We start from the raw sequence: 27,353 nt of genomic DNA on the forward strand, positions 1-27,353 counted from the left end.
TGTTTAGAGAAATACACCACAGGAAAAGGTTGTTACATGAATGAATACAACTCAAAATTGCTTTTAAACTGATTTATATCTCCAGATTCTATTTTCTTTTAAGACACTTTAAATTGATGTTCCATCCACGTGCTTATGTAAAGACCTGGCCAATTTGTCACACTAAAATATTAATCAAGTTCAACCTTCAGAGAGGTAACAGGAGCTCTCATGGTTCAGCCGTAGCCCACACAGGATTCAAGGTCCCTCCTTCTGGGAAAGATGTTGCTTATTTCATTTGTAGATTTAAAGAACAAGAGCCTAGACAAGTGCACAGTTAATAGTAGCACATTAAAAAGGATCAACAAAAATCGCTCCTTAAGCTGGAAGTTGGGCTCAGTTTTGTTCCTCTATTCACAAAAACGCAACTTTCCTCTGACGTGAAGAGTGGGACGCTCCTGTGATAATTTGCCCCTGTTCTGAGATGCACCAGTTTGTATTTTGTCAACTGAAGTGAGGACCCTGTGTTTTTGTTAAGCTTAAATGTATGTTGAGTTTGATCTGTTAAAATCTGACATTAACTTCACTTAGCTGTCTTTATAAGATGACCTCTTGTTTTGATGGCTTATTTACTACTGAAAACTCGGTCATAATAGAATACATTTAACTAATTCTAACAATTACTGATAATTAGCAAACACTTTCATTGGCTGGAAATTGACAGCTTTTCTATGATATTGTTTAACAGTAATGTTAGCTAGGAAGTAGCTAAATGCTAACAGTTGTAAACTGTTGTTTCTTAGTGGCTAGAAATCAAAGTCCCTTATGGACCTAATTTGAAATACGGTATATGCCCCTCTGAGACCTAAGCTTTTGTTTGAAATGCATGTTTAGTTAACCCACTTATTTGGGATAAGTATGACATGTTTTGTTTAGTTTAGTTTTGACCAAAAATGATAGCAACAGCTCTGGATCTGCCAGTTGGTGAATTATTGTGAGTCTTAAGTCAGTCAGAAATGGTGTCAGTCATTTAGAGAGGGATAGGAGTCATTGTGATTCCACTAAAAGTTCTGAATTTCGTGGAAATGTCCCTTTCCAAAATCCCCCAAATTCCCTTAAATTTTAACTAGATTACCTACAACTTTGGTTAAAATTATTTATTTGTATATATTTCCATAAAATAATTAAATATTTCATCAAATATTTTTCAAATCTCATAATCTATTATGAAGTCTAATCATTCTGATGAAAGTTTTCCCCAGAAATTCATAGTAAACTCCTTAATTTTCAAAGAAAATTCCCCCTACAATTTCTCACCAAATTACCCAAATTTTACAGAATCATTCCCCAAAATTCCATGAAAATGACAGAAAATTCCCCCAAACATCCAAGTAGATTTCTTTTTAATAACTTTCTATATTGGAAGTAACTGCACAGGTAACATGACAGTGCAATGTGACAGAGAAGACTCCCAATCCTTCTTTTTCCCAGCTTTTATATCCCTCCCACAGTCCCACCCCACCCGAAATTCCCCGAGCGATACATAAATCAATCACACATAACAAAAGCACAAAACTGTGAAAGAAAAAAAAAAAGAAAAAAAAGTAGATTTCTTTCAATTTACTAAAACATTTTTTTTAAAGATTTTAAACCTTAACCTCACCTGAAAGATTTTAAAGATTTTAAAATCTTAATCATATTTCCAAAAATTTCCCAAATACCCATGAAAATGGCCAAAATTACATAGTAGCCCCCCCAAAAAAAATCAAAATTACAAATACATTTCCCACATTTCCATGAAAATGGAATGAAGTTTGCCTTTACCAAAGTTCCATGAAAATACATGAAAATTTCCAAACAATTTCCCAAAATATCAAAAGAATTAGCTAAAATTTTCATTAAAATTCCTGAAGTTTTTAGAGCAATTTCTCCCAACATTTCAATCAAATTATAAACTTTGATGGGCATTCTGGGCATTAATCTTAAAATATCTGAGTTTTTTTTTTTGTTTTTTTTTTCCCATTACATTAAATAAAAATGTAATATCCGTATACACTATGTTGCCAGAAGTATTCGCTCACCTGCCTTGACTCGCATATGAACTTAAGTGACATCCCATTTTTAATCCATAGGGTTTAACATGACGTCGGTCCACCTTTTGCCGCTATAACAGCTTCAACTCTTCTGGGAAGGCTTTCCACAAGGTTAGGAGTGTGTTTATAGGAATTTTTGACCATTCTTCTAGAAGCACATTTGTGAGGTCACACCGATGTTGGACAAGAAGGCCTGGCTCTCAGTCTGCGCTCTAATTCATCTGAAAGGTGTTCTATCAGGTTGAGGTCAGGACTCTGTGCAGGCCAGTCAAGTTCATCCACACCAAACTCTCTCATCCATGTCTTTATGGACCTTGCTTTGTGCACTGGTGCACAGTCATGTTGGAAAAGGAAGGGGCCACCCCCACACTGTTTGTCCAAAATCTCTTGGTATGCTGAAGCATTCAGACTTCCTTTCACTGGAACTAAGGGGCCAAGCCCAGCTCCTGAAAAACAACCCTGTGCCATAATTCCCCTTCCACCAAACTTTACACTTGGCACAATGTCATCCATCAGATTGCCAGATGGAGAAGCGCGATTCGTCACTCCAGAGAACACGTCTCCACTGTTCTAGAGTCCTGTGGCGGCGTGCTTTACGCCACTGCATTCGGCGCTTTGCATTGCACTTGGTGATGTATGGCTTGGATGCAGCTGCTCAGCCATGGAAACCCATTCCATGATGCTCTTTACGCACTGTTCTTGAGCGAATCTGAAGGCCACATGAAGTTTGGAGGTCTGTAGCGATTGACTCTGCTGAAAGTTGGCAACCTCTGCGTACTATGCGCCTCAGCATCTGCTGACCCCGCCTCGTGATTTTACGTGGCCTACCACTTAGTGGCTGGGTTGCTGTCGTTCCCAATCACTTACCACTGACAGCTGACTGTGGAATATTTAGGAGGAAATTTCATGACTGGACTTGTTGCACAGGTGGCATCCTATCACAGTACCACATTGGAATTCACTGAGCTCCTGAGAGCGACCCACTCTTTCATAAATGTTTGTAGAAACAGTCTGCATGCCTAGGTGCTTGATTTTATACACCTGTGGCCATGGAAGTGATTGGAACACCTGATTTCAATTATTTGGATGGGTGAGTGAATACTTTTGGCAATATAGTGTATGTGCATGCAGGGTTTTGGGAAGATATACTCGTATAAAGCTCAGGTTTGAAGACTCTATGTTATCAAATTAAAATGTTCCTCTTAACCATCCACAGAAAATGTACCTCTTGGCTTTGACCAATTTTAAAAATTTAAACAAACATGTTTTAATTTGCTAACTTAAAAAAAAGAATCCACTCCTGAGTACTTGAATAACTCAAGAGGTGTAAACTTATATAACTAATCCTGTGGGCATAATAATCATGAGCCTATCTGAAGAAAACATGTAATTACATCTCCACACAGTCCTCATGAGACAGTATAAGAGGAAACACCTGTTTGGGCCTTTTTAAGTGTAGTTAATGAAAATCTATAGCTCCTTTGTCTTCAAGAAAAAAATATGTATTTATTTCATTTTCATTTTTGTGTGAGATTTTTTTCCCCTCACAAGGGACCTTTAGATCCTAGACCTCATCCTGCTATAGGTCTTCTTTGTGTTCTGACTGAGCTATGAACCTGGAGTCTACTGAATGGAGGGGAGGGGGCATCATTGTTAGCATCTGTGTTACAGACTCCTAACTAATGCCAAAGATTTCTACATAGAGTTGCAGAATGGAATAATATGGAAGTTACAAGGTTTTCTACAATTTTGGAAGAGCACACTAATAGCAATTATGTACCAAAATTTTGTTAAAATTTTTCTTCAAAAAGTAATCCCAACTAAAGTTAAATTTTCAGAAAACCAAACACTGTCTTTCTGGCATTATTTCAACTCGAGGGGAATGATTTTGAACAATAAATGTAACTTAAAGGTCTGTCTTCTTAGAGTCCATGTGAATAAGGTATTCATCTGGTACTTCTCATTCTAGTCTACTTATGGAAAAATGAGATGTAAGGTATACATGACAGATTTATGTGATAAATATGACGTATATGACACAAGCTTTTTTCTTTCATTAAGATCATATTGAGAACAGTTTTAAGATCTCACACTTATTTTGACTGAACCTTTCTTTTAAGACACATTTGATTTAGTCTCTTTTTTCTGTGAGCTAAGATCTTGGAATGAAATACAAGAGATCTCATTTAGGGCTCACACAGAGCTCAGTGTAAGACAAACCATATTTATGTTTATAGGACCATCTTTGAGACAAATGAGAAAATGGATGAGAAAGTCCTTTTGATTCACTTTTTGCCTACAGGGACCACAGATGATGCATAAATGATAACCTCAATTTTACTTTGCAAATAGATTTTATTTAATTAACAGGTGACAAAAAACTACCCTTTTTGTGTTTCAGGGCCCTTTTGTTTTTATGTTTGCAGCAGGTATCTGTAGGTGCGATCATATGTTGCTCACTGTTGATAATGTTATAAAACATAGCTTAAAGCTGTCTTCAGTAATCTGGTTTACTTTATCTGAACATGGCTAAAGCTTTATCTCGACTATCTTTGTTGCTTCATGTCACCAGATCTCCCTTTCTGTCCCTGGTGGATCAGATAAACTCACTCTCTGTTACAGCATGTGACAGCATAGATGTTATCTGCTGCAGTCCTGGTTGTAGCACCTCCATCTTGCCAACTAAGCCTATCGTTGACATCAACCCGCACTGCGCAGTATTGACTGACGTTGAGGAAACAAGAGATAAGTCCAGGAATCTATTGTGAACCTTTTTTTTTTTTTTTTTTTTAATCTCCCTTCAGCCTCAGGACTCTTCACACCACCCACCACCCCAACCCAGTCGTCGAGTCAGCCTGTGTTCACCCAGGAGGCCACGCCCAGCAGGCCCAGCCTCGAACGCCAGGAGCCCAGTGTTCGGTCTCGCTCGCTCTCAACACCTCCAGATACTGGACAGCGGCTCAGCCTCCCATCCGCTAAACCCCCGATCCCTTCTTCGAGCCCTGTGCCATCCTACTCTACCTCACAACAACAAGTGAGTCTCACTACAGAAATGTCATATTTAAGGTGCCATTTAAATTAAACAGAAAATTACCGCAGCTGTCCCCAAGTGAAATAAGTATAGATGGGACTTAATTCCTTTTAGCAAATGAGAGTCAAAACAAATATTTGGTTGAGGACTGTGTGATCTAATAACTCTTTAGAGTCAAAACCATCTTTTTTATTTTCTTTGAGTAAAGATTTTACATTACTGGATAGAAACTAGTTCTAAAGTCACTTCTCATATGTCTACTTCAGAAAAATTTGCAAGCCACCTCTGAGTTAGAACACAGAAGCAGTGTGTAGTAGTTTTACTTTTAAAAATAACTTATTGCAGCACTATGTTAAGTATTCAGAAAAGTAACTAATTGTAACTAACTGCTTTAGATCTGTAGATATGTTGTACATTAGAGTACTACAAAAATTAGAATCCTGTAACTATATTATATAAGCGGCATGTAGCCTGCTATTTGCCTGTCTTTGAATATGTTGGCTCCACCGGCCCATTTTACAGTCTATTAATTCATCTATCTGAGCACAAAATAGCATTTAGCGTAACTTTCACAGTCCTGTGATTTGCTCACAATCTGACAATGAACTGGACAGAGGTACAGTATACAGTTTAATGCTGTATGTCACACTGAAACAGCTATGTGGCACACTCATTTCACAAGCTTTCACATTTCTCTGATGTTGCTTTGTCTTTCTCTGTTATCTAACTAGCTTCATCTGTTAGCTACCAGCATGTACTCACACAGCTGTGTTTACCTTCCACTGGCAAACAGCTACATGCAAACTGGTAGGAGAGAAACAGAAACAGTGCACATATTATGTGATGTCAAAAGGTACCGGGAAATAGGGTGTACCAGATAATAGATTGCTTGAATTGCAAAACTAACATGTTATGTTACTAATAAGACAAGAAAGTAATAATAGTACTCTAACAGATTGCTATGTAACCCAGTGCTCCAAACACTGCTGGTAGACACTAGGGACGCTCACGGTTAAATGGCTACATCCGTTTATCAAATTAGATTTACGAGTTGGTTAAACTAGTTACCTATATTTTTTATAAACACAGTCAATAATGCTCTTTTAAACTGTAATAAACCTCCCTCCAGCAGAAGCCACTGTGGCTTCAGTTCATGGCTGCTGCCTTCCTGTGTGAGCTTTCACCTAGCACTTCACCAGACATAAATATGAGAAGCTTAGCAGTTAGCATGTTGTAGGAACAGCGCAGCATGACCGTTTTTTAAGTAATGAATAGAAATAAAGTGGTATGTAGGCTGTCGAGGGTTGAACTCACATATAACTACTCAATCAAGGTGAAAAGAGGCCACATATCAAAGCACGATATTAATCTGCTAAGAGGAACGCTACACTCTTTACAGTATATCAGGCTCACATCACACCTGCTTACACAGCAATTTCTTCTCTTTTCTATTTTCTTCTCTTTAGACCAGTCAGTTAAACAGAATTTAACTTGGCATTTAGCCAAATGGGGAAATGGACACCTAGGAACATCCCTAGTAGACACTGAAGGTCAGTAAGAATGAGGATGATGTGCTCAAATCTACTGGAATGGGTCAAAAGCCTTGCAGTGGCATTTTGTGATTGCAGAGTACAAAGCGTCATAGCATGTTCTCACTGTGTGAATGTGGTTTCTTTCTGGGTACTCTGGCTTTCTCCCTCTATCTGAAAACATCACATTAGGTTATTTGATGTCTCTAAATTGCCTATAGGTGTGATTGTGACTGGTTATTTGTCTCTATATGTCAGCCATGCGATTGACTGGTGACCAGTCCAGAGTTTATCCTGCCTCCCAGCCCAGTAACAGCTGGGAACAACTCCATCTATTTGGAAAAAAATGGGTGTTGATATTGGTTGGATAGATACACTGCCTGGCCAAAAAAAAAAAGTCGCCACCAAAAAAAGGTCACATACTCTAATATTTCTTGGACCGCCTGTAGTTTTGATTACAGCACGCATTCGCTGTGGCATTGTTTCGATAAGCTTCTGCAGTGTCAGAAGATTTATTTCCATCCAGTGTTGCATTAATTTTTCACCAAGATCTTGTATTGATGATGGGAGAGTCTGACCAAAGCGCAAAGCCTTCTGCAGCACATCCCAAAGATTCTCAATGGGGTTAAGGTCTGGACTCTGTGGTGGCCAATCCATGTGTGAAAATTATGTCTCATGCTCCCTGAACCACTCTTTCACAATTTGAGCCTGATGAATCCTGGCATTGTCATCTTGGAATATGCCCGTGCCATTAGGGAAGAAAAAATCCATTGATGGAATAACCTGGTAATTCAGTATATTCACGTAGTCAGCTGACCTCATTCTTTGGGCACATCATGTTGCTGAACCTAGACCTCACCAACTGCAGCAACCCCGGATCATAGCACTGCCCCCACAGGCTTGCACAGTAGGCACTAGGCATGATGGGTGCATCACTTCACCTGCCTCTCTTCTTACCCTGATGCGCCCATCACTCTGGAACAGGGTGAATCTGGACTCATCAGACCACATGACCTTCTTCCATTCCTCCAGTGTCCAATCTTTATGCTCCCTAGCAAACTGAAGCCTTTTTTTCCGGTTAGTCTTACTGATTAGTGTTTTTTTTAAGGCTACACAGCTGTTCAGTCCCAATCCCTTGAGTTCCCTTCGCACTGTGCGTGTGGAATTGCTCTTACTTTCACTATTAAACATACCCCTGAGTTCTACTGTTGTTTTTCTTCAATTTGATTTGGCCAAACGTTTAAGTGATCGCCGATCACGACCATTCAGGATTGTTTTCCGACGACATTTCTTCCTGTCCTATCCTTCCAGTTTTTAATAATGCGTTGGACAGTTCTTAACCCAATTTTAGTAGTTTCTGCAATCTCCTTAGATGTTTTCTCTGCTTGATGCATGCTAGTGATTTGACCCTTATTAAACAGACTAACATTATTTCCACGACCACAGGATGTGTCTTTCGACATGGTTGTTTAAGAAATGAGAAGTTACTCATTGCATCAGCTGGGGTTGAATAACTTGTTGCGAGCTGAAAGATAATCGCCCATGCAGTAATTATCCAATAGGAGGCTCGTACCTATTTGCTTAGTTAAATCCAGGTGGCGAATTTTTTTTTTTTGGCCAGGCAGTGTATTTTGTAACCAGTGAAGAAGTCCTCACAGGAGCTTTAAGGTAAATGTTGTCCTAATTAAATGTCAGTATAACCTATATGTATTTTTTGCAAATACTGCATAAATCACAAGATGATCAAACCGATAACAGTAGCACAAACATGTCTTCTGTGCATGAGTCATGTGCTTCATCCTCAGTGTCATGGGCGTCTACTCTGCCAGAGGTAAACAGAAAACAAAGATGACACAAAGCTCTTTAATTCAGTCTGCTACTTGAGCACACTGTGTGTCAACAAAGCGGTTTAACTATTCGCTCTAAAGAGCAGCGGTAGAACAGAGTGTAAATATTGTCCCTCCATTGAGACATTTTGTCAGGTTTTCATTATTGGTTTTATTGAGGATCCATCAGATTCATAGGGGAAATAATTCTTTACCAATTTAATGAATAATTATCTGAAGGACTGTCTCGACCTGTCTGCTGTGAGTTATTGTGGATACTTGCCAGAGAGGGGATCAATATTTCATCACCAACATCAGTACTGGTGATGTTAACACCCAAGGACTCTTGATTGTGGTTTAGGAGGGATGAATCAGTGCCTGTCGGCTTCTCCCTTGGGCTCCTCATCATTCATAAGAGCAGCTCACACAACAATCACCTGATGCTAGAGTTAACATTCAGCCAAATCCTATTCCAAAGGCAATCACTTTAGTCTGTATACCTGGACTTCGCTGTAACACAGGAGCAGGCTGTGTGTGCCAAGATGCAGCTGTAGGAAAAGATTTATGACAGTGCAGGAGTGGCTACTGGCGAGAGAAGTGCTGCATCACCATTGCAGGGTGACACTGGGGGCTGTTTAGCATCCCAGAGCAGGTATGCAGTCTTTCTCATACTGCTGCATTGGCTTTTTCTGGATATACTTGCAAATTAGGGGCCAAAGTAAGTCTTATTAATATGCACAGGATAAGGATGCAAATATTCCAGCATGACACAGCATTTTTTAATGCTGGGTACTGAAGTACCACGTGCAAATGGTAGGATTTGCATCTCAAACTGCTCCTTATATGCAGCGTTTAAAAAAGTAGCATTTTATGGTGCTGGTTGTGTGAGATTAAAATAATAACTTAAGGACGAGACGAGGCATCCCCAGCTTCTTGCTGCTAAGCAACGTCAAAGGATTTCCTAATATGGTGAGGCAGCCAGGTTGTCCTGCATGGAGGGGTGTGTCCACAGCGCGTGGAGCTTCCTGCTTTCTCTCAACGGCTTCATGTGAAATCCTTTCCCAGTGGGTGAGTGTGTCGTTCAGCAGTTTATAACTCTAACAATGAAATGAGCTGATTTATCGTGGCGGGATTCACTATCACGCGCCTGTGTAGTGACTGTTTACTGCAGCAAATGGACCAGGACTGTTCCATTGCGCGTTTGAAGGGGTGTGTGCTGTCTAATAATAATGTGGCACAGAAGTTGGCGCTCTGAGGATAAGGGTTTTTGTCACGTTACTTGAGTTTATTTAGCGGACATGCCCGGACGAACTCTGTGTAACCGTTAAAAGGCCGGTGGCAGAATACGTCTTTCCTGTATTTGTGTTGTGGTGCCACTCGGTTTGTGTTCAGTCTGCTGGGGCCGCTGGGAAAAGTCGCTTCACCCTCCTGCTGCTGCTGACTCGCAATTCACAGTAAAGTTTTGTCGCAAGCTGCCTGTTGTTGCTTTGAGGAATTGTTGCGTGTTCACGGCAAACTTGTGCCTTTTATCCCACAGGTCTACGGTTTATTCGAAGGCATGCTGGAGAAACTTGAACTAGATGATGATGGTAAGTGTCTTTTCCAATATTTATACCACCTTGAACGCAGTTAGCACAATGTAAAGGTGACTCAAATTCAAGGGAAACTTTGCTTATTTTTAGCCAATTAGAAACGCAAACCACACGACAAATATTGAACACATTTAAATACTTTTCGTAGTGCGCTTTTGACATTACGCAGCGTCAACGCCGTTCACAGACACAGAGCCATTCATGAACTACATAACTAACCCCTTATTCATTTAAGACAGGGAGTTTTACAAGGGTCTTGGTGAATGATGACACTCTCCTTTAAATACCAGAGAGAATTTATAGTACAAGTTCAAAATAACTCCTCCCTACATTTTGATTATTTTAATCAAAGATAAAACAAAGAACTAAAGGTGCTATATTTTTTAAACATCTTTTTATGTTGTTAAAAATGGTAATAAAAAATTGCAAAACACTCTGATTAATCTATAAATTGCTCATTTATTTAATCAATAAATAATTATGAAACAAGTATGGATCCCATATGCATCTGTACATTTTATGTCACTCTTTTTTCCAAGATAACAAATAAGGCTGGGGCTGGTTGAAATTTACATTAAATCGCAATATGGCCTACTGCAATTTTCAAATCGCAAAGGTAATCTTTCTTTAACCTCAAATGCGTGTCAGAATACTAGTTTAGTGATTTTTTTTTTGAGACAGAAATGACACAAACATTAAGTGCCATTTTTTTCAAGAATAGTTTGCCGAAATCCTACTTTACTATATTTTTGTATTTATTTCCCATATCAAGAATAAAAAAGAGATGAAATTATTATCCCTTCAATACAACAATTCCTATCAAATTTGCAGTGAGTCAAAATAATTGCAACTAGATATTTTTCAGAAGTGTTCAGCCTTAGTTCAATCGACCAGATATTGTGTTTGTTATAATATGGAATGATTTATTGCTTGTTTTTTGAGAAATACATAAGATTATGAACTAAAAATAATTGCCTTTTAAATCACAATCGTAATATTGGGGGAAAAAATTGGAGTTAGATCATTTTTCTTGATCGTTATGCCCTAGATCTAAATGTGTTTTATTTTTTAATATATCTTTTTGATGTGATTACAAATGGTGATGGAAAGTAAGCTTCCTGGTATATCTGTAAACTGCTCATTTATTTAAGCAAGAAAATTTCTTTCTCTTTATTATGATACAAGTAAGGAAGCCCAAAGAGGACATGAATTCATACATTGTACTTCACTCCTTTTTTCCCCATGATAACAAGTAGCTTATCCTTATATTGAGGTTTTAACTTATTTGTATTGCTTCCTAGGGAAAAACGGTGCTTGTTTTACTATGATAATGAGTATTTTTGTTATTTTCTTTAGAAATTTAAAAAAAAAATCTTTATTACAAGAGACCAACATTGTTATCTTGAGACAATGGCAGTGATAAGTCAATATCCCAAGAAAGCAGCCAGAAATAAACATTGTCACAGAAAAACAGACTGAATAAATGGTTCAGGCTACTTTTTTGTACCTGTAGGTACAAATAAATCTTTAGTCTAACAGATATTACATGAAACATTCCATTAGATAAAATGATAAACCTATTTATATGATGAAAATCTCAAAAAATATGTATATTGATTAAAAAAATGTTGAAAAGGACTAATCCGTAAAAGTGGTCAAGGTTCCACCAATAGGACTTAAAGAGAAATATAAACAGAAAATAAAATCAAGGAAAAGGTAAGGTTGTTTTTCCACTTTGGGCTTCCATATGTAAGCTAGAGGAAAGAGTTGAAGAGTTGAAAAGTTGACACAAGCAGATTTTCTTAAATGATAAAATAGTAATAAAATGATTTAGTCAGTAAACTAATCAGCTTATTTCACACCTCACTATTGCCTAGTCATCAAACCGTCTCATCTGTGAAGGATGTCTCTTCCTGCAGAGCTTTGCTATCTGTGTTTTTCCACTGTTTCTGTTTTGTTGTTGCTTAAAGCTGAGCTTAATTATCAGTAAGATGGAGCAGTAAAGTGCCTTTAAGTGGTTCAGAGCCTGTAATGGTTGTTTGGGCTTGTGTGTTGTTTCCAGGCTCTCATTATACATTCCCTGTGAGATTTCTCCCTTCTCTAAAACTATTTCCTTGCACTTATGTTCTTACAGCTGCTGAACCTGAGAGTGATATTTACATGCGCTTTATGAAATCACACAAGTGCTACGACATCGTCCCAACAAGCTCCAAACTGGTTGTGTTCGACACGGCTCTCCAGGTTAGTACTTTCACCTGAAGTTGAACCTTTTTAAAGTTGTTTTTCTTCAGGAAAAAAAAACATTCAATCTAAGTTAATGTTCAGTGAAATAGGACGGTGTATTTGCCTCAGAGCAGTTTCTGTGAGATGGTTGGTGAAGTTGTCATAAAGCTGTTAAACAGTAATCCTGGGCAGGGCTGGACACTTTGATGTGTAGATTTTCAACCTCTAAATCCACTGAAAGTCAGAGTTAAGGGTCCTTATCTGAAAGAGGCCAACATGAAACCAACACAGCGCCATCAGAACTGAAGACCGAGCTTCAATAAATACTTCACTACTCATGTCTCACTACTCATGAGAATTTGCTGGGAAAAAGTAGCTTCTGATGAGGTTTAAGGATGTAACCATTTTTTTGTTATATATTATTTCATTACTATTAACGTTAGAGGAGTAAAAGAGGCAAGTTTTAAGTTTTTAAGCAGGAGCTTTCTCTCTGTACCTTTACATTTAGTTGGGAAAAGTCAAACTGTTGTGTTTGCCTGACTTTCACTGGACTTTTGAAATACATGTCAACATCCTGAATTCATACTGAACTAAATTTCTTAAAGTCGGACTAGCACAGATAATGTGGTTAGAGACTTGCATATATACACTTCGATCAGACCAACATTGGTTCTGTGCATTCTGTGCATGCTCCGCGGTCTTTTCCCTGGGCTTTGACCTGCAAGTTGATCTTAATAAATGCTAGGTGTAGCAGAAGACACATTGTTGCCTGGCTTTGGTTGTAGCTATGAGCTAGAGGTATAATGTCACCTCATTTGTACTTAAAGTAAAGCATAAAGCATACCCTAAATATCTTGAGCTTTAAAGTTTACCCATGTTTTCACCACTTAGCCTGCAACAACCAGTTGAAGGAGACATAATGCCATCTGCAGTAGGGGAGTAGGACATGCTTCCGTCAGTAAATCTGGATATCTTGATATATTCTCCTGCTGTGCAGGCATACCAAGCGGCAACTCCAGTCCTGAAAAATGAAGCCAATGCGGAAGTGCAAAAAATTGCAGTACAGTGAGTGTCCACCTGTGGCTGCAAGAACACCAGAAGTCCCATCTGAACACATGTTAAAAAGCCAATTTTTACACTAGAAATAAACTGGTTTACAGCTTGGTTCAAAAAACCAAACGTGTCTCATTAGCTAATTTCTTCATGTCCTCTCACTGTACGGGGGTGATTAGTTTTTGTACCACAGTGGTTTAGGTTATATTGAGGAAAAGCCTCACTGTGCATTGATTGGCGCATCTCATGTGATTGACAGATAGCTCAACACGCAGAAGCTACATTTCTGTCAGCCAGAATTCTAGCTAGCTAGCTGACAGGAAGTCGAGCCTAGTGGGCGGGCCGTTAGGTTGATCCAAAGTTCGGTTGAGACAGTAGTTTCAATATGGAAACCGCAGCAGATTGGCTTCCAAAGCAATTTGAGCCTGCCTATTGAAAGCAAACGGCTGACATCACACAGGCTTTGTCCAATTCTTTCTACAGTCTATGGTGCATACTTAGAAAAATTTTGTAGTTAAATTGCCTTATAGAGCTATAGCTGCAGCTCGAGCATCTAGGTGCACAGTCAGAGGTAGAAGGGAGGAGATTGTCTTCACAGAGACAGATTTCTTTTAAACTCAAGACTTCAGATGCACTTTAACCCTACTGGTCAGTGTTTGATAGATAAATGCCTATCCATAAATATGGAAGTAATATAGTCTGACTATTTGGACTAAGGTTTTTGATGCAAAAATCAACATCTTTGTCTGAACAATCTATAAAGTGGCTTCAAATAGACTTTCAAAGATAAGATTTCTGCTAACGAATTGGGTACTAAAGAATAGTACTGAGTCACATATAAGCAATAAATTAACCTGAATCTTTTTATTTATTTAGATTGAATGCAACTTAAGATGCTTTCATCATGTGTATTACCTTTAATTGACTGAGCAGCTGCGGTAAAAAAAAGCTGATCATTAGAGTGGATATTTGCTTCATAAATCACAATCACACATTCTTTTAAAGTATTTGAAATAGTTTTATTGTATAACCTTATTAGATTTTTCTTTTTAATTTATACTTGACAGGTTAAGAAAGCGTTCTTTGCCTTGGTTGCAAATGGTGTGCGAGCTGCTCCATTATGGGACACAGAGAAGCAAAGCTTTGTGGGTAAGTTTTATGATAAGTCACATGATGGACCTTAAGGCCTCTTTTACATCTGCTACTATGAAATGATTACAAAAATCTGTCTGGTGTTTATATTGTTGTTATTTTTTTTAAAGATTGTTTTTGGGGGGATTTTTTGCCTCTATTTGGATAGGATAGCTGAAAAGAGACAGGAAATATGGGAGGAGGGAGGGGGGTGAAGACATGCACCAAACAGCAACCGGGAATTGATCTTGACTGTAGCCTCTGTATATGGGCGCCTGCTTTACCCTCTGAGCTAAACCGGCGCCCGACCGAATCTTATGACCTTGAAAAGCAAACAAGACCAACAGTGATGTAAGTGTGATGATTATGCACTGAAAGGTTTAATGTTCATGATCACTGCCTCAGGGTAAGTGACAAGGTCATAACTGTTAAATAAACCCCACGAAATATCCAAAAAGAAAAACATAAAAACCTTTAAAGGGATATTTCGGGATTTGGGAAGTTGGGTCGTATGAGGTACTTGGCTATAGTAGTGGCATTAGCCTTCAGTGATTTCTGTGAAAAGTGATCCTGTGTTTATAAAGAGCTCAAATAGATCAGCGGCATAATGGTTATAGATGGGAACTTTTTATCCGAGTAGTTTAACCAGTTTCATGTAAAAATGGGCCAAGAAAATATGTTGGCTCACCTGTATGCGGTGTCGAAAACATACACAGCACTTCATTTCTCCCAAAAAAACCCTCTGTATCAGGAACTAGTTTATGATGCAGCTTTCGGCATTTTGTCTCTTTCCGCCTCTGTGCTGTTATCCTCTGATCAGCTGTGTGGGTCTGCCGGCTTCTACAGGGATAATAACACCACACCAAGCTAAAACAAAGATAATATGAGCGATTTCGACTCAAGTGATGATGATGTGCCGTTTACTGTGGATACGAGAGTGTATTTGTATGAACCGGAGTACACTGCTGAAGAACTTATACAGCTGGAGAGTCAGCGGGCTGAAAGAGAGAGCAGAGGAACATCTTTTGAAAGTTTTGAGCAGGAGCGATCCTGAGCATGGGTTCGCGTTTTCCACCTACACCAGGAGATACAAATTTGCTTCAAAATGCCTAAAAATTTTAAACAAATTCCTCAAACACCCATAAAACTTTTCCAAATCCCCTCAAAAATGCAAAGAAAAAACTTAAGAAAATGTACCCCTTAAGTCGAATAAAACTACCCAAAATACATCAACCTATTCCAAAAATATCCATGAAAATACTTGAAAATTTCCGAACAAATTCCCTCAAATTTCCATGAAGATTCCTCAATATATCATAGTAAATTTTCCCAATTGTTCAAGCAAATTACTTGATCTTCAGTGAGCATTGTTGACAACTATCTTAATAGTTCTAATAGCAGAGACTATCACTACCTTGTTTGCAAGCCAAACTGTGATGTACTCATAAGTGGGTCTTAGAAGGATATACAGTAGATATATTCCCTGGCCTTTCACAAAAAAGAAGTTTGAAAAGTTGTTAGATCATGAATACCTAAAAGGAATTAAAAAACAGAGGAAATAAAGCATCCAATCATTATGTGCTCCTAATTTGTAATTTCTTTGTTTTTAATCGAATGACATCTCAAACAAGAAAAAGTTCCTGTACGCTCTAACTTTTCTACTGATCTGAATAAAGCTCTCTAAAGATTCTGTGGCCTACAGATTATACTTGACAGGTTTTAACAGCGATGGAACAAAACTTGCTATGCCAGCGCCCCATTGGCAAATGAAGACATAGAAAGCCGTATTAATGCTTTGTCTAGTAGTGCGTGACACTGTTGAGCACAAGTCATTACTGCTGTCATAAACCATTAAACACAGCAGTGACTCCTCTGTATTGACCTCAGCTCTCTAAGAGTCTGGAGAAAATATGAAACAACAAAAACAATCCACTGCAGACTTTCTGTATAAGATTTTTTTTCCCTTCATAGTTTATTGTGACTCAGTCTGTGATGAATAATGAATGCACGGCCAGTGTGAGGGTAAAGCAGGAGAGTCAGTGATGTGTTGTTTGGACCACGCCCATGTTAGCAATGTCTCTTCTACTCTGCTGCACAGAAGCTGCAGATTCTCTGCTGTATGTTGTGCATGGGTTCATTGTTTTTAAAGACCTGTTTACTCTGTAGGAATGCTGACAATCACAGACTTCATCATCATCCTACACAGATACTACAAGTCACCAATGGTAGGTCCTGCTGAATGATTTTGCATGAGATTTGCTCCATTCATTTTCTTCTGAAACCAACGCCTTTGTCTTGATATTTTTAAGGTGCAAATATATGAATTAGAGGAGCATAAGCTTGAGACATGGAGAGGTTGGTATTGTGCTGAAACTTTCGAAATATCAAATTTTAACTGTTTCACAAGCAAAATGCAAAGGAATCTAAAGATATCCAATTTCTCTGTAGAGGTTTACCTTCAAGCGACGTTCAAACCTCTAGTCAGCATATCACCTGATGCAAGGTAATGTGATATCTGCTTTCTTACACATTGTTTTTTGTTTGTTAGCAAGTTCTATCAAGCTGAATCTAACTTTGTTGTCATGTTTGTGTGTTTTAGTCTTTTTGATGCCGTGTACACCCTCATCAAAAACAAAATTCACCGACTGCCTGTCATCGACCCAGTCACGGGAAATGCACTTTACATTCTCACACACAAGAGGATCCTCAAGTTCCTCCAACTTTTTGTGAGTGCACCACAAACACTGTCAGAGCGTTTTAATCTGCTGTGTCTGATGGATGATTGTGATCATTTGTGGTGGGAACCGGTGCCAAATTGTTTTCTCTGCTGCCACCTGGTGGTGGACGTGGATAATATGAAACATGACACAGGTTTTAAGACGTGATTTGTTTGAAAGAGACCGTGTTGAATATATGTAATACAGATGTGCATTTTGCTTCTGTTACATATATCCTTGCCTCATTGTGTGTCTGTGTTCTCCAGATGTGTGAAATGCCAAAGCCAGCCTTCATGAAGCAGACTCTCGGGGAGCTGGGCATCGGTACGTACAATGACATTGCCTTCATCCACCCAGACACGCCTATCATCAAAGCGCTCAACATCTTTGTGGAGAGACGAGTGTCTGCCCTGCCTGTGGTTGATGAGTCTGGTAGGAGCTCAAATTCCAGTGGCGACAAAGTGTAATGATAATTATTATATTAGTAAATGTATCTACTAAGTTATTTTATGTTCTTTTGCAGGCAAAGTGGTGGATATTTACTCCAAGTTTGATGTGATTGTAAGTGAAAATTCCCAAAATGTATTATTTCACAGAGACAAATGTTTAAACTGATCTACTCTGGGTTTTTATTTTCTTACCTTGTAATATTTCTCTTGTTTACGTAGAATTTGGCTGCTGAGAAGACGTACAATAACCTGGACATCACAGTGACGCAGGCTCTGAAACACCGATCTCAGTACTTTGAAGGAGTCATGAAATGCCACAAAATGGAAACAATGGAGACCATTGTGGACAGGATAGTCAAAGCTGAAGTGAGAAAAACAGATGTGTGCATATATAGAGTTCAACAGTGTAATTCTTGTCAGAGATCCATACTGTTTCCACGACTGTGGACATTGATGTATTGCCACAAATCAGGTTTCCTGATGTTAATGTGGACTAGGGCTGAACAATTTGCAAAAATAATCTAATTGCAATTTTTTTTTCTAATATTGCAGTTGTGATGTCATATACGGTTATTATTAGGTTCCTCATCTTTTAAACAAATTCAAGCAATAAATCATTCTATATTATAACTTATATTCAGTCAGGAACACTCTCATCATACATTTAACCATTTTATTGCAAAATGGAAACAGTTTTACTTGCCAGAGAAGGCTCTGCTCTTAAGATGCTCCGTGGGTTTGTCGAGCAGATACATTTATGACAATGGACATTGAAAACAATGAAATTATTTTTGAAGCATTTTATCCATAGTAGCCTGAATATGAAGGTGCAACAAGCTTTAAGCTATAAAGGAGGCAGCTGGGGTGGAGGAGGTTAAGTTTTGCCAGCAGCTACAGCAGCAGTGTGGTGCATCAACATTAATACAAGTAGGGATTAGTGAGAGTTACGACATAAATGGGCTGCTGTGTTGACAGAAAGAGCTTTGATTGGCTGTGGGTGCTGGGAGGCAATAATTGGGATCAGCTGGCAATCAGCTGGTTGTGGCTGGGTGTATGATTTCTGTGAACTAATGCTAAGCTTCATCAAAATTACATAGAATGAACTAGGGCAGAACAATTTAAGAAATATCTGATTGCAGTTATTTTTGCTCATATTGCAGAATTGTTATCAAATGTCTCATTTTGATTAAGAAAAATGTACATAAAACACAAAAAGGAGGATTTTTGTAAACATAAAAAACTGACACTTGAATGTTTGCATAATGTGCATACAATCTCTGCTGCTGCTGCTGCAAAAAATAATGTATTAAACTGGTATTTTGACACATTCTAAGTTAAAGAAATATCGCAATTTCTGCAATTTGTAAATTGCAGCAGGCCATATTGCAATTTAATTTAATTTGCGATTAATTGCCCAGACCTAATGTGGACCTGATTTCAAGTACACAAAGCAGAGCCTGAAGGCTCACATCAGCCTGGTCCATCAGTAATGGATGTGAAACTGAATTAATGATGAAATTTTGTTAACACGAAGCTTTAGATGAGCTTATTCTCCGTGTTTCAGAGTGAAAAGATCACTCTGTGTGTGCCTTAAATCTGATTGCAAAACTTCGAGCTCTAGCCTGTCAAGGTACGAAAGATTTCTTTCTTAATCTCGTTTGATTCAAATACCAGATAAACCTTTAGTTTGTTTTAATGTGCCAATTTCTTACGATACAGCTCTTAACTTATACAATATTGTGTCGTATAAACTGTTGAAGGGTCAGATACATTCACTCCATAGGACATTCATGGAAATAACCTCAGTATTCAACCAGATATAAATCATGTTAATTTACAAAAGCTGCTTTATTTAGTCTGTGATAAATAGAGATGTTGTCATTAGATGGCTTGTGAATTAGATATTATCTTACTGGTTGATCTGCTGAAATTTAAGGTCTTTATTTTCCTTTCACAGTAAGAGGTAGGAGAATTGAGTGGACTTTGGATTATATTCATCACTAAGTGAATGCTTGTAGCTACTATAACAGTCCAGCTACATTTTTGTCTTTGTGTTAAGGCTCAAAACATTTCTAGGAACATATTCCATCAGCTGAGGATCTGTCTCTCTGTCTCTGTCTCTCTAGAAACTTGCGCTTCCGGTGACATCACATGCATAGCCTCTACAGTGAGGGTGAAAGTGTCTGTGAAAACTGTTTTGTGGTTAACCGCACCAAACCATACCGAACGGTACTCAATCAAACTGAACCACCTGATAGAAATTCAGCTCAGATCAGACTTACCACATGCTTCCTGAATGTGAAATGTTGGTGAATGCACCTGTAGAAGACCAAAGTTGGCAACATATCAACCTCTTTTTAAAAAAAACAGTTTATTTGCAATCTCAGCCAGAAGTACTAAAGCACCCACAATCCTAGAGTTTCACGGCGATGTCTCTGATTGATGAGGTCTGCTATAACCATGGAAATATCTACTGTGTCCATGAACAATGACTGTCTTAGTTTGAAGCAATATAAGTCAACTGCGATACATTAGAACATCATTTAGAATGTAAAAACAAAATTAGTGGTAAGTGTAGAAAGAAGGGGCATTTATGGTTTGAATTTTTGAATGTTTGAATTTTTGAATTTTTTTCCCTTTTCTTCATTTTCTGATCTAAAGTTTTTTAGCCAAATCAAATGTTGATAGTCATGAGTATTCAGGTAGCTGGTAAGCTTGGTTCATGTATTTAAACTGTTAATTTAAGTATTTTGTGAAATGTTAATGGAGGGTTTAAATGAGAAGTTTACATCCGTAACCAGAGCTGTGAAAAAAGTGAGTAGGCACTGTTGCACTAGTATGCTCGTTGGTAAATATGCATCTTTTTTGTGCTTTGTGAAGGTGCATCGGCTGGTGGTGGTGGACGAGCGCTCCAGCATCGAGGGCATCGTCTCCCTGTCAGACATCCTTCAGGCCCTGGTGCTCAGCCCTGCAGGTATAGATGCTCAGCATCACTAATTCCAACTTCCCTTCTGCCCCGGACCACCCTGAGCTCTCTCCCCGCCCCGCCCTCTAACCCTGTCCCGGGTAGGAAAAGCACCTGTTTGACTTCTGCCTGGTTGTGGCCTGTAGCTGGCTGTGAGGAGGTTTGTCCTGCTGGATGTTTCCGTGTGCTGTGGGGTTTTGTGTTAGGCCTACAGAATTTTCAGCTGCTTGTTAAAAACAAATACACTGTCTACACTGTCTACACCACCAGTCTGGCCTCTGTAGTTTAATAGATTTGGTTTATACCTGCTGGGCAGGTAGATGTTTCTCCTTTAACAGCAGCTGCCTTGCAGACATGCGACTACTATGATGGCACTCACTACAGTGGACGGCAGAGGCACTCGTTTTGACATTAATAATAATAATAATAATAATAATAATAATAATAATAATAATAATAATAAACTTTATTTGTATAGCACCATTAAAAATAGAGGTTTACAAAGTGCTTTGACAACAAGCAGAATCACAGTCACAAAGCAAACACAAACAGCAAAAACATCACAAGAAAGAGAAAACCCCAACAACAGAAGAACCCATGAAAAACTCAGCCAGCAATGTAACTCCAACATAAAAACTAGCTGATCATTTTAAAGACAACATGGTGTCAGCTTATAGAGACATCATAAAAACCCAGATATGAAAAGATTCTGTAATAAAAATGAAGACCACAAATAAAAATAAAAATAAAAACCCAGAATGACCTAGACCAATCCAGGCAACACAGGAACCGACTACATAAAAGAGACCTACGGACCAGAAATGTAAAAGCATTTAAAATATTAGGAAGAGACGAAAAGTAATATAAATCAAAATGGTAAGAATGAAAATAAAAACAATTAAAATGTGTAGAGATTAATAAGTCAGCATAAGAAAATTAAAATTCTAGACAGTAAAAGATATTAATGATAATCATGATAATGATAATAGTCTGGTAAAACCAACATAGCAACAAGAAGTAGGGGACACAATAAAAGCAGGGGTCCCTAAAAAGCAAGTAAGAGAGGTGGAGATATTGCATAAGAATCAATAAGCATAAAATACAAAGTCGTGAAGAGCAGATGTAGAGGTTTTAAGGTTAAATTTGACAGTAAAATAGAAGAACTAGAGAAAAATGATAAAAAGACGGAAGACAGTGAAAGACATTAGAAGGCATCACATAAAAGCAAGTCTATAAAAATGAGTCTTAAGAAGTGATTTAAAAGATGTCACTGATTCAGCACACCTTATCTCCTCAGGCAGGTCGTTCCAAAGTCGAGGCGCCCTGACAGAGAAGGTCCTGTTACCTTTAGTTTTGAGCCTCGACCTTGGAACAACCAGGAGGCCCCCGCCGGAGGATCTAAGGCTGCAGCCTGGCTCATAGGGGGTTAAAAGTTCTGTTAAATAGCTTGGAGCCAGGCCCTTCAGGGCTTTAAAAGTGACAAGTAAAAATTTAAAATCAATTCTAAAACGTACAGGGAGCCAGTGTAAGGATGCTAAAATAGGGATGATGTGATGCCGTCTGTTAAAACCGTTTTTTTAACAGACATTAGGCTGATATACCTTTAATTGCTAAATATATTACAGGTGTATTTGGGAGCTGTAAAAGTAACACAAATGTCAGGGACTTTGTCAAATGAGGTGAGTCATCTGTGGGCAGTCACAAAATACGCTGATCTGAAATGTAATTAATGGAAAAACTTCACAAAAGTAAACAGGGTGATGTTTTTACTGTACCACCAGTATTGATTTGCAGGTATCACACACCAATACTTTTATGTGCACTTCACATATTACCCCAGGGAATTTGTGGACAGGATTATTTTTTAGCACCTGCATCCAGCAAGTGACATGTCCTTTTGCTGCCTGGGCTGGGGCAGGACAAACATTGTTACATCAGATGCAAAGGGACTTTAGGATAATTATGTCTTTATTTCGTGTAAAGTCCTCTGGGCTGGTTGGAGGCATATTCTCTCAGAGCATGAGTAGAAAATGTGAACCAGGGGACATGTTTTGGTTTGCAGTAAATAAGCAAGAAAAAGCATGACATGCAGTCTGATTTATTAGGAAAGAGAATGATTTTCAAAAACAGTCCACTGCTTTGAAGTTTAATGGATGCAAGAAAATGGATGTTGATATGTGACAGGCAGTCATGCTAGTGATTAGAAAGCCAAAATCATCAGCAGGAACTGAGGAAAAAATATATATAACATAGATATTTCTTACTTTGTTAGTTAGTTACAGCAGAAAGCCAAATTATTATAAACAACATTGATACAGTTGATCTTTTAAGGATAGAAATAACTCAGCTTTGCTACAAATTGGTTTGTTTTCTTTAATGCCTAAAGCTGCAATTTTAAGTCTATCCATTACAAAAATAACAGCCTGACTCATTTATTTTTTGGTCATTATTATTGCGGTATCCTCCACTAACTTTAGAGCAGGTTTTGGTAGCATCCAGGAAATAGTTTGAGAAAGTTTAAGAATGCATAAGCCATAATGTAATCCTAAAACCCAGCAGTAATCATAACAGATTTAGCTGATTCAGCATTTTATTGATGTCAGTTGGAAGTTTTCTGCACTGCCTTGTTGAATTTTTCCTCTCTTGGCTCCAACTGAAATCCCAGATGTTAAGTTCAGACCAAAGAAGTTTTGTGCATCATTATCATCATGATAATGCATCACTATAGCTTGAATGATTCCAGCACAATAATTCTTGCATGCATGTTAGTTGCCAACGCTATCCTAGTTTGTCAGCGTGTGTCACTTCCACAGCACAAAATGAAAATGCTCTTCTAGTTCAGTCTTGTTATAACTACAATATCTGCTGTAAACAATATTTTTCCCAAGATGAATATGTATTTGAGTTGTTTTAGCTAGTATTGTGCTGTGCATCTGGCTTACCTGCACAGCTGATGAATGGGACATGTGTCTTTTGGGCTCAATAGTTGCCATGTGAGAAACAAAAGTAAAAGTGGACACATTTTCAAAACTCAGAAATGGATTTTCTTGTTAACTCTTCTGCCTCAAACCAATGTTTGTCTGTTGTTCAATAATAGAAAACATTATTTACATTTTCCATTTCACATTTTCTACTTTTTTTTTCTCATATTCAGGTATAGCATTTTATTTTCTATATATATAAAAAAGAAGTAGGCCCCAACATCATGATAAAAGTAGAAAACAAAGATGATAAACATAGATGGTATCAAAGAAAGAATGATCAGGAAAAATCTGGACCCCAATCCCAGCATGCACTGGAAAATTAAATGGAAGCCACCTCCATCTGGGAGACATTTTTCCATTTCTAACCTAGACGACTCAGAGGCTCCAGAGGGGGAGGTGTTTCTACTTTCTAAAACCAGCCAGTGGGAACTTAAACAGAATCACAGGAAACATCGTCAGTTAGCTTGATCCAAGCTGCAAAAGCATCGTATACACTTCTGCAACTGTTTCCTGCAACCTTTCTAAAACATTGAGAACAAAAGATAAAGCAGGAAATATGGACTTTACGCCTTTATTGCTTCCTACAGGTTGATTTATTTAAATATCTATATTGATTTTTAAAATAATGTATACGAATGCAATAGTAGTCAATACTCAAAATATAGTAAAAAGACAAAAAAAGACATAATTAAGCATAGACACCTGTTTTATTACAACATATAAAGATTTCAAAAGGGACTGATACAGGGACTTAATTGTTGTACAAACATCCTGCATCTTCATGTTGAGTTTAAGATGTGTTGGAAGGTGTCAGTCCTGCTCAAAAAAGGACAAAAAAATGTTTCTAAAACTGTTGGTACTTCTCTGCTCGCAAGCTAGAGAACTCTTCCTTTATCGGTGTCTCCTGCTGGACTACAACAAACAATGTGAATGCGTTAGGATCAATATTGTATTACACATGTAAGAAAAAGTATTAAATGTATCTGTCAAAAATGGTTAGTTTGGGATATGGCCCCATGGGGCTTGGGTTAGCAGGGTCCTGATTTCTTAACAAAAGTAACAGCTTCACTGGAAGGACCACTAAAATTGACTATCATGTTATGAGGCCATATTGTTGTCCTAAGACGGCTGATGGATTCTGAAATTGCCACATTGCAATGGGTGAAGTTTTCCACTCTAAAATTCCTCTCAGAATTTAGCCTAAAAATCCAATATAGGTCAGACTTTGTAAAAGAAAAGTGAATTGTTTCAAACCTGTGCTCCACAGTTAGAATGTGGCTTAATAAAACATACCACTGTTTCACAGTGAAGTTTTCCACAGTGGCTTGAATTAATAATGTTAGCTTTGTATGTAAACTACGCCAAAAGCTGCTCCATGCTGACATTTAACAGGTTATAAAGTTTGCTCAGTTACAGCGTGTTTGGCTTTCAGTAGATGTTTCTGCTTTTTGCCAGTAGCAAAACACTTCACTTTGATGTGAATATGTTTGTATTGATATGCTCTCAGCAAATAACAGGTGCCTGCATAATTAAAGAGATTTCAGTGTTGGAGGAGGTTTTTGTAACGGCATCAGGTCAGTAGGGGAGCAACTCTCCACTTAAAAAGCAAAGATTCCCTGTTTTTAAAAAATGTTCATATCGTAATCGATATTTGAAAATATAAAGCAAGTTCAGTATTTCTCTCCGTGGTTGTAGAGAAAGTCTGATGGGGCCTTTGGTTCAGGGCTTCAAAAAGAATCATAAATCATGTTTTTGAAAACAGGAAGCTCAGTTTAGACAGACGTGTCTACATGTGGGCAGGATTATGCTTACTCCTGCTTTCATTGACTGTTTTTTCCCTCTGAAAAGTGGGGAGTTGTGTAATGAAAAGTCATTAAAACACTGATTTATGAAAATGTTTTGGTTGAATGTCCAAATATTTTCCCGTCTAGAGATTTGTAGTGGTTTTATTGGCCTACGTGATATTTTTCTCCGAGTGAGATCTTGCAGAAGAGAGACCATGTCAAAATGCTGAAGCAAGAGTAGATTCAATAGCAGCAATCCTGTCTGTGTTACAGTGTGCGTGTCTTTACTTTTCTCTTTCTCCCCTGTAGACGCCTGTAAGGAGGAGAATCTGCCCGAGTGAGACAGAGGAGGTCACAGTGGAAGTGGAGACGTGTTGGAAGTAAATAAGTCTGAAGGATGAGGTGGAGAGCGCGAGGCTGAGCAGAGCAGAGCTGGTCAGAAGGTCCCAGAGACACCTGAGAAGGATGCACTATAGAGGCCTAGAAACCAAAGAGCTAGAAAGCTGAATGAAGTGGAGTTCCTGCACTGAGGATTGATTTCTGAATTAATCTCTTTTGTTTTAATGTTTGAATAGATACGCGCGCACACACACACACCCACACACACACACACAATGTTGTATTTATACACCCAGACACTCACACACACATAGAGATACATAATGGTCACCAGCCTGGGAGAGATGGGAAAAGAGGATTAGTAAAGATCTTTAGGATCACGCTGCTGTCATCAGTTAATTTTTAAGCACACCTTGATGTGGATATTGAATGTCATGGCCTCCAGGAGAACCAGTTTTCTCCTCAGTGTTTGGTGTAGAACAGCAAACATACAACTTATGCAACTTATTTTTGTTTGCTAATCTACACGTCACCATTGAAAAGGCTGTTTTATGACTGTTTTTGTTAAAAACTTAGTTTGCAAGTGCCAATGTAGAGGGATTGATGCCGAGTCTTTATTTGTGCCTTTCATTTTCCCTTTGTCAGCTGTAAAACCTGACAGTTTAGAGTCTTTTTGACTTTTCATTGTCAGAGCAATGCTATCATTTGGATTATTTTTAATTATGGAGAAGGTTTGAATGTAAAATTAAAAAATACAAACTCTTCCCTTCAGAAGATCTCCCAAAAAGATTTTTATAAGGATTGAGAATTTGTGTTTTAGAGAAAAGAAGAATCAGAGAGATTCAAACACTCAAAAAGCAATCAACATTATTAATAATAACTCTGTCCACCAAGATCTTTAGTCAGTGCTTCTTGCTTATTTTACATCAGGAGAGATTTAAAGTCACTGCTTTTTTGTGACTGTATTACAAGTCCCAAAAGCCTTTTATAATGTGTAAACTTCTTTTTACATGTATTTTCAGTTGTGTTGACACTTCAGATGTTCACATACGTGCAAATCAAGGCCGGTATCTCAGCTGTAGCTCGACAGGACTCATCTCCATCTTTGACTGTAAATAGGAGTGTTTTCAGGATATGTGTCACATAAAGCTTTATTTTTATGAATGTGTCAACCTGTTTAAAGAGACTGCCGTTTTAATGTTATTTTTGTAAATATATGGTGGCAATATGTCCGGTTCAAAGAGACTTTGTATCAACATGTACTGTAAATGTGCAAGCATGAGAAAACTACACTTCAGCAGTATGAATGTTATTTGTTTTACTTTTTCTATTTTTCTGGCTGCAGAAAAATAAATGGACACTGAATGTACTTTAAAGTTGTCAAATTTTTATACAGCTTTGTATAAGGTGTGGATCTGGTTTGAAACTGGCTCAAGGAAGAATTTGAAAAGTTCCCGACAAATATTCACCTCCTAAGAACCTGCAAGTACATATGAGGACATTACATGTTGTTGTTTTTTATATCATAGAAATAATTTCTGCAATTTTTATAGATAATTTTCCAGAAAGTTCATTGGTTTAATGAATGAATTTGCCAATTTCAAAGTTTGATAGAATTTGCTTTAAATTTTTACAAAAGAAAAGTTAAGTGAATATGT

General features: G+C 38.0%; 1 protein-coding gene across 6 annotated transcripts in view; it reads left to right on the top strand.

Annotated features, from left to right (window-relative positions):
• Positions 1-27,064, top strand: part of LOC121519800 (5'-AMP-activated protein kinase subunit gamma-2-like) — a 42,502-nt gene extending 15,438 nt beyond the window's left edge. For 2 of the 6 annotated variants that reach the window (XM_041802747.1, XM_041802748.1), the window contains 13 exons: positions 4,877-5,106; positions 9,996-10,047; positions 12,185-12,291; positions 14,394-14,475; positions 16,624-16,682; positions 16,767-16,812; positions 16,906-16,960; positions 17,057-17,183; positions 17,441-17,606; positions 17,698-17,735; positions 17,843-17,989; positions 20,504-20,597; positions 25,666-27,064. In XM_041802747.1, coding sequence (XP_041658681.1) covers positions 4,877-5,106; positions 9,996-10,047; positions 12,185-12,291; positions 14,394-14,475; positions 16,624-16,682; positions 16,767-16,812; positions 16,906-16,960; positions 17,057-17,183; positions 17,441-17,606; positions 17,698-17,735; positions 17,843-17,989; positions 20,504-20,597; positions 25,666-25,697 — 1,235 coding nt within the window. In that variant the 3' untranslated portion in view covers positions 25,698-27,064. Of the gene's footprint in view, positions 1-4,876; positions 5,107-8,262; positions 8,301-9,473; positions 9,527-9,687; positions 9,913-9,995; positions 10,048-12,184; positions 12,292-14,393; positions 14,476-16,623; positions 16,683-16,766; positions 16,813-16,905; positions 16,961-17,056; positions 17,184-17,440; positions 17,607-17,697; positions 17,736-17,842; positions 17,990-20,503; positions 20,749-25,665 lie in introns of those variants that run through there. The other 4 variants (XR_005992740.1, XM_041802751.1, XM_041802750.1 and 1 more) reach the window with 4 other exon arrangements.
• Positions 27,065-27,353: the final 289 nt, after the last annotated feature.

The sequence above is a fragment of the Cheilinus undulatus genome, linkage group 13 (assembly GCF_018320785.1).
Source record: "Cheilinus undulatus linkage group 13, ASM1832078v1, whole genome shotgun sequence".
NCBI classification, from domain to species: domain Eukaryota; kingdom Metazoa; phylum Chordata; class Actinopteri; order Labriformes; family Labridae; genus Cheilinus; species Cheilinus undulatus.